General features: G+C 46.0%; 2 protein-coding genes across 2 annotated transcripts in view; both read left to right on the top strand.

Moving 5' to 3' along the window:
* Positions 1-3,413, top strand: part of LOC308174208 (uncharacterized protein) — a 4,153-nt gene extending 740 nt beyond the window's left edge. The window contains exons 1-6 of the mRNA XM_080549290.1: positions 1-684; positions 1,062-1,208; positions 1,326-1,556; positions 1,883-2,026; positions 2,140-2,389; positions 2,530-3,413. The exon at positions 1-684 is cut by the window's left edge and continues 740 nt beyond it. Coding sequence (XP_080405416.1) covers positions 511-684; positions 1,062-1,208; positions 1,326-1,556; positions 1,883-2,026; positions 2,140-2,389; positions 2,530-3,194 — 1,611 coding nt within the window. The 5' untranslated portion in view covers positions 1-510 and the 3' untranslated portion in view covers positions 3,195-3,413. The remainder of the gene's footprint in view (positions 685-1,061; positions 1,209-1,325; positions 1,557-1,882; positions 2,027-2,139; positions 2,390-2,529) is intronic.
* Positions 1-6,179, top strand: part of LOC308174286 (amyloid protein-binding protein 2-like) — a gene marked incomplete at its 3' end in the record, with an annotated part of 19,466 nt that extends 13,287 nt beyond the window's left edge. The window contains exons 10-13 of the mRNA XM_080549360.1: positions 3,836-3,921; positions 4,358-4,548; positions 5,223-5,388; positions 5,914-6,179. Of these exons, the coding sequence (XP_080405486.1) occupies positions 3,836-3,921; positions 4,358-4,548; positions 5,223-5,388; positions 5,914-6,179 (709 nt within the window). The remainder of the gene's footprint in view (positions 1-3,835; positions 3,922-4,357; positions 4,549-5,222; positions 5,389-5,913) is intronic.
* Between the last annotated feature and the right edge of the window lie 1,578 nt (positions 6,180-7,757).

Below are 7,757 nucleotides of genomic sequence, written 5' to 3'. Positions count from 1 at the left end.
GTATTGGGTCGGCGATCAAGTGGAGTCGCGTTACCTGGGCTCGCAGTTCATGGGACACGCTAAAGCTCAAGATTTACTGCAACACTTCAAGGTAAGTGCATTTTGTCAATGACAAAGTATTAGCTTTACATTAATTTTGGCAGATACTGGCAATGTCATGTAGATTCAGTATAATAGTAGGCGTACCATAGGGAATGATGCGGTGTAGTCTAGTCATTTCCACGTTATAGAGAGCCACAGAGAGGGAGAGGGGACGCGGGAGCGGGCGGGGGGATGGTGGGGAGAGAGAGTATCTAAGGGCGTAGGGAGAGGGAGTAGATGGATGAGTTATAGTTTGTTAACTGAGGATGTGTGCAGACAGAATGTTAAAGTACATTGAACCATTGGCAATCATGCTATTATTATTGTTATTATAATCATCATTATCATCATCATTTATTATTATTGTTATTATTCTCATCATATTCATGTCATTCTCAGGAGTGTGTGGAGAGACTGAACCTGAGGAACATGGTGTCCATCTCCATGGATGGACCCAATGTTAACTGGAAGTTTCTGGAGCTTCTACAGCAAGAGCATGCTGAGCAGTATGGTGGTGCCCAGCTGGTTGTTGTGGGTAGCTGTGGGCTCCATACCCTACACAACGCATTCAAGTGTGGATTCTCCATGTGGCAACTGGAGAAGGTAAGATGATTATAACTATGAGAAGTAATCTTTCATTTGTCCCACAAGGCAAATTGGAATATTACAGCAAGTGGACACTTGACAGGATTTAAAGAGAGCATGAATTTACAGATGTTTCATACTATTAACTCCTAAGTTATTTTTCTAAGGGTTTATGCAATCAAAAGTGTCTGCACACATTATGTGTACAGTTCAGTCATTCTGTCAGTTTAGTTCTGGTATGTGTCTGTGTGTGTGTGGTCTACTGGGGAGCGCTGCTGGTTGAGCAGTCTGATAGGGCAGTGAGGAAGGACCTGCAGTATTGCTCCCTTACACACTTTGTGTCATTCCCCATGAGAGATGATGGCTAATTCAGCATTCTCCTCTCTCCCACCAAGGTGTTGAGAGCAATGCACTTTGTTTTCCACAATACACCAGCGAGGAGGGATGACTTCATTGCCCTCACCAAATCCTCAGTCTTCCCATTACCATTCTGTGGCCATCGGTGGATTGAGAACCTGCCAGTTGTGGAGAGGGCTATAGAGGTAATTAAAATCTTGATTTATATAGCACCTTTCTAAACAAAGTTACAAGGTGCTGCACAATGTATGATAAAATAGACATGCATGATAAAATAATACATACACATGGTGGAATTAAAGGTATGGCCATCACTGGTGAAGTATGTGGATGCAGTGAAGACAAAAAAGTTGCCAAACCCTGGGACAGCGTCATTTGACACCATCGAAGCAGCCCAGGGAGATCCGCTCATCTTGCCCAAGCTACAGTTCTTCATGGCCATCTCAAGGACCTTCACTCCCTTTCTCACAAAGTACCAGACTGACACACCAGTCATGCCATTCCTTGGCAAAGATTTGGCTGACTTGTCCAAGGTAATCAAATTAATAATGAACAATCAACAACAAAAGCAAAACAAGTTGAGTGTGTGTGGGCATGCTGAATGTGTGTGTGAGCAGGGAGAAATGGCAGATGCTACTGGGTGGCTTGATTAATTAAACTCGTCCTTAGTCAATACATAAAATTACTGAAAGATTATGTTTTGGCTAAGTAAAGGTTACTTATCATACTGTTATTGATATATTGCATATGTGATATGATATTATTTTAAATAACTATATAGAAATGCATTTCATGGTTAATGTGGTTATCAAAGGTACTTGCTTTACAATCATCATGCATTTTCTTGTTACCCTTTCAGAGTGTGCTGAGGCGTTTCGTCAAGAGGGAGCATCTCAATGACATCACTCCACTGCAGCTGGTCAGGCTGGATGTCGCTGATCAGAAGAGCTGGGTCAACCCGAAGGAAGCCGACATAGGCCTGGGTGCTGAGGCAGCCCTCAAGGTAATTTAGATGTATTACTTAACTTTATATCAAATGATGGTCCATATACAGGCAGGAGAGAATACTGTGTTAGGCCATTCAGTTGTATTTAAAACACATTACCCATCTGTCAGGACCTCCAGAGAAAGGGGACCGTAGGGGAGCTCACTGCCCTAGAGTTTAGGAAGGACTGCATGACGGGTATGTCAAATATCCTAAAGAAAGTCCAGGACAGGAGCCCCCTGAAGTACCCCATCGTGAGACAGATGGCATGTCTGGACCCCACAGTCATGTACGCCAACCCAGACGGATGCCAGGGAAGAATGAAAAGTCTAGTGCAGAAGTTACTGCAAGACAAGCAGTTGTCTGGAGGTGTCTCTGCTGGTATGAATAGTTAATAGAAAAGCTGGAAATGTTGTCCCTGATTATTAGCCAATGGACAATTGGACATAAGCCTGTCTGCTAATCAGGATTAATCATGTAAATAATATTTCACATATTTCCTTTCATCTGTTTTGTTATAGGTGATGTGATTATCCAACAGTTTGGGAACTTCCTGTCTGTTGAGGCTAAAAACGAGCACTTCCTGTCCTTCCGGCCCATGGAAACCAGGCTTGACGTGTTCCTGCATGGCTACCTCAGCCAACCCTACCCTGAGCTCTGGGGTTTCTGTCAGAAGCTTCTTCTCCTATCCCATGGGCAGGCGACAGTCGAGAGAGGCTTCTCCATTAACAAGGAGGTGGAGACCGTTAACATTCAGGAGGACACTGTCATTGCCCAGAGACTGGTCTGTGACTATGTTGCAGTTTGTGGGGGGGTTGCCAATGTCCCTCTCACCAAGGAGCTGCTAACTTCGGTGGGATCAGCAAGGTCAAAGTACAGAGAACACCTAGACCTGGAGAAGAGGAAGAGGCAAAGCGCTGCACAAGGGCAGAAAAGAAAAGCAGCAGAAGAGCACATCATCGAGCTGAAAAGGAAGAAGCAAACTCTTCTAGTGGTATCTGATTCTCTGGAGAAGGATGCAGACAAGTTTGCTGAGCAAGCTGAGGGGAAGTCCGGCACCTTGATGGCTCAGCTCATCACAAAGTCTAACGTCCTCAGGAAGAGATACAAAGAAAAAATGTGTGATTTGAAAAAAATAGAGGCAGAACTGGAGAGTAAGGCCACAGAATTGAGGCTCATGCCGTGAGTGTGTTAAGTAGATGGGGTTTTTTTGTTAGATGTTTCCGACCAACTAATTGCACTTTTAATTTAATTAAGTTATTGAACCAGAGCTTTTATGTTCAATAAACAAAACAAGTAAACTTGAATGAGTCTCATTGATTGACATGCTATGCTTGTATTGTAGTACAGTGGAATCCCCTAACCATCGCATATATATATTTTTTCGGTCTTAAATTCCATTTAAAGTGGCATTAAAAAGGTCTTAAAAAGTCTTAAATTGAACTTGCTGAAACCTGCAGAAACCCTGAATAACACCCCAGGCGTTGTGCTTCCTGGTTGGGACACAGAGTGTTGGGGACAAAGGCACGAGGTGCCGACGAAATATATACAGCGGGGGAAATAAGTATTTGATCCCATGCAGATTTTTGCCCTCTTACAAAGAAATGAACGGTCTATAATTTTGATGGTAGGTTTATTTTAACAGTGAGAGACTGAATATCAAAACATTTTTCTCCAGAAAACACATTATATAATAGTTTTTTTTTTAATACTATATTTTTTCTAATATGAATTTTCTCTGAAATATTCGTCCTCTCGTGTTCTCAGTCGTGTTGTTGTGACTGTACTCTCACCAAAGCGTTCTCTTCTCTGATTGGCTGTCCTCAGGTTCCATGCTGAACGTGCCATAGACATCATAACTCACATTCTCCCCGAGGACCATCTACTGCTGGCCTCCTCTAAAAGGGTCAAAGGTGAACATTCCACTGCGCCGTCCCATTACTGTGTGTGTGTGTGTGTGTGTGTGTGTGTGTGTGTGTGTGTGTGTGTGTGTGTGTGTGTGTCTGAATACAGTGTTAATCATCATGTCGTGACGTTAGAATTACGGTATAAGGTTCTATCTCCATTTTTGTCAAAATTGATTTTTTTTTACATAATCTGATCCATTGGGTGTTTATTAATGCCTGTGTGGTGTTATTTTTAAAATGTTGAAATTGTTTAGTTAGTAATTAATAAAATACAAATGTTCCATCTCACAAAACATAATGGAATGTAAAAACTTTGACGCTCAATGTCTCTGAACGACCCTAGACGGAGATAGAACCTTATCATTCTAAACTCACGATGTGTGCAATATGGAACTAGTGCTAAGTCCTCACCCCTCCTCCCTGGTCCTCGTCCCTCGGCCAGCTCTGATCCTGGAGGAGATCGCCATCGACTGCCACAACAAGGAGACTGAAGAGCGCCTCCTGCAGGAGGCCCACGACCTGCACCTGTCCTCCCTGCAGCTGGCCAAGAAGGCCTTCGGGGAGTTCAACGTCCAGACGGCCAAACACTACGGCAACCTGGGACGCCTCTACCAGTCCATGAGGAAGTTCAAGGTCAGACTCGGGGGTTGAGACAGACAGACACAGACAGACACACAGACAGACAGACACAGACAGAGACACAGACACAGACAGACACACAGACAGACAGACACAGACAGACACACAGACACAGATAGACAGACACTGAAATTGAAGTCCATGAGGAAGTTCAAGGTCAGACTCGGGGTTGAGACAGACAGACACACAGACAGACAGACACCGACAGACAGACAGACAGACACACACAGACAGACACAGACACAGACAGACAGACACGCAGACAGACACTCAATCGCACAGACAGACAGACAGACAGACACTCACTCACTCACTCACTCAGACAGACAATCACACAGACTCACTCACTCACTCACTCACTCAGACAGACACTCACACAGACACTCACACAGACACTCACACAGACAGACAGACACTCACACAGACAGACAGACAGACAGACAGACACTCACTTACGGTCAGGCTTTCAACGCAGTGAAACGGAGTCGCTTAGATTTAGAGATTTAGAGATGTTAAGATACACCTTAACGTGTGTGTGTGTGTGTCTGTGTCTGTGTCTCTGTCTGTGTCTCTGTCTCTCTGTCTCTGTCTCTGTGTCTGTGTGTGTGTCTGCGTCTGCGTGCGTGTCTGTGTCTGTGTGTGTCTGTGCGTGGCACGTGCCCGTGTAGGAGGCGGAGGAGATGCACATCAAGGCCATCCAGATCAAGGAGCAGCTGCTGGGGCAGGAGGACTACGAGGTGGCGCTGTCCGTGGGCCACCTGGCCTCGCTCTACAACTACGACATGAACCAGTACGACGACGCGGAGAGGCTCTACCTGCGCTCCATCGCTATCGGTGAGACACAGACAGACAGACAGGCAGGCTGGCAGACAGGCAAACAGACAGACAGAGAGGCTCTACCTGCGCTCCATCGCTATCGGTGAGACACAGACAGACAGACAGGCAGGCAGGCAGACAGGCAGGCAGACAGGCAAACAGACAGACAGACAGACAGAGAGGCTCTACCTGCGCTCCATCGCTATCGGTGAGACACAGACACACAGACAGACAGACAGACAGACAGGCAGACAGGCAGGCAGACAGGCAGACAGACAGACAGGCAGACAGGCAGACAGACAGACAGACAGACAGACAGACAGGCAGACAGACAGACAGGCAGACAGACAGACAGACAGACAGACACTCACTCACTCCCCCCCTCACACAGACACGTCTCGTGAGACTTGTAAAAAAATAAGCCTGGATTTTCCTTTAGCAACGTTGATGGAATACCCCCCCCCCTCCCCTCCCCCCCCTGGTCTTATAGCCTCTGTACTAAACATCCATCCTCCTTCTCATCTCTCCTCTCTACTCCTCAAGGCAAGAAGCTGTTCGGGGAGGGCTACAGCGGGCTGGAGTACGACTACCGCGGCCTCATCAAGCTGTACAACTCGGTGGGGAACTACGAGAAGGTGTTCGAGTACCACAACGTGCTGTCCAACTGGAACCGGCTGAGGGACCGGCTGTTCGCGGTGGCCGACGCCCTGGAGGACGTGAACACCAGCCCCCAGCAGACGCAGGACGTGGTGACGGCCTTCCTGCTGGCCCAGGGCCACGGCACGGGACACAGGCCGTGTCTGGGCTGAAGGGAGGGAGGAGGGCAGGGAGGGAGGGAGGGAGGGAGGGAGGGATGGACGCACGGGAACACACACACACACACACAGACATATGTACGCACAAATATACACACACACACACACACACACACAGGGACATATGTACACACACACACACACACACACATATACAGACATATGTACACATTCTGTTCATGTTAATCACACATCAACACACAAAGATCAAATGGGCTCACAGCACCCATCAGTCACCAGCAAGTCCTTTTGGCTGCACTCACACACACAGAGCATCACACACAGAGCATCACACACAGAGCATCACACACAGAGCATCACACACAGAGCATCACACACAGAGCATCACACACAGAGCATCACACACAGAGCATCACACACAGAGCATCACACACAGAGCATCACACACGGAGCATCCTGGATGGGACTCCTTCACTGTCCTCCCCCCTTTTTTTACCATTTCAAAGAGATGGCTATCTATTTATTTGACCTCTATAAAGAGAGGAACGAAGACTGAAAGACAAAAAAAAAAGATGAATCATAACCGACATTCATGGACATTTCCAACACCCCCAATCTCCCCCCCCTCTCTGTTTGTTTCTTTTGTTATTCCCCCCCCTCTCTGTTTGTTTCTTTTGTTATTCCCCCCCCCTCTCTGTTTGTTTCTTTTGTTATTCCCCCCCCCCCCCTCTCTCTCCTTTTTCCATCTTTTTTTCGTTTGGGTTTTGGTGACTTTTCTTCTGTCGCTCCTCGAACATGTCTGAGAGCGTTCATCATTCATCGCGTCTCTGCGACTGGACATGATGGAATATAGACATGCTTTTTCCACCTGGCCCGTTGTGTTCTTTCAACGGCCACAGGACCACGGGTCATACAGACCCACGGGTCATACAGACCCACGGGTGACACTATGAGGTGTCCCTCGACTGAAGGGGAAACGAGAGAAAAAACGAAAACGAAATGTTCCATGTGCTTATTTTTTGTGTCACTTGTACAGTAAACAATATAACGTTAACAGCATTCTATTAGCAGTTCATTGTGTCCTAAACAACAACAACAACAACAACAAACAACACTTCAGTTCACTTCTTTTTTTTTTTTTTTAAGGATGCCCTTTGTGGTCCATGAGAGAGTATTGGCAGGGTCCATTTAATTAGTTCTTTTCACCTTTTCTGAGAAATAAACGATGACTTTAGAGCACTTTGGAGAGGTTCTGTTGTCACATGGAGATTATGTTGTCTCATACTGACCAGTGGATTTATTGTTACGAGACATACCGGCTTTGGAGTTGTCTTGTTTTATCCATTTCATGTTGTTTCATTTTTTGATAATGCTTTATTACAGGTTAGTACTGACAGACTGATAGCGTAATTTAAATGCCAATCATTTATATGCAAAGTGTGTGTTCTAGCCCTATGTTAAGGTTTCAAATGAAGGAGCCAACAGTATTTGAGCCTGAGGTGGGAGACCTGTGTGCGTACTATCTGTGCGTACTATCTGTGCTCTAGACCCTCACACAGACGGACTTCAACACCGGTCCCATGCTCTGACAGTTACAGATTCACATGAAAC

This window comes from Nansenia antarctica (genome assembly GCF_963989245.1).
Source record: "Nansenia antarctica genome assembly, chromosome: 19".
Classification (NCBI taxonomy): Eukaryota; Metazoa; Chordata; class Actinopteri; order Argentiniformes; family Microstomatidae; genus Nansenia; species Nansenia antarctica.
This window is presented reverse-complemented; position numbering and strand designations above follow the sequence as displayed.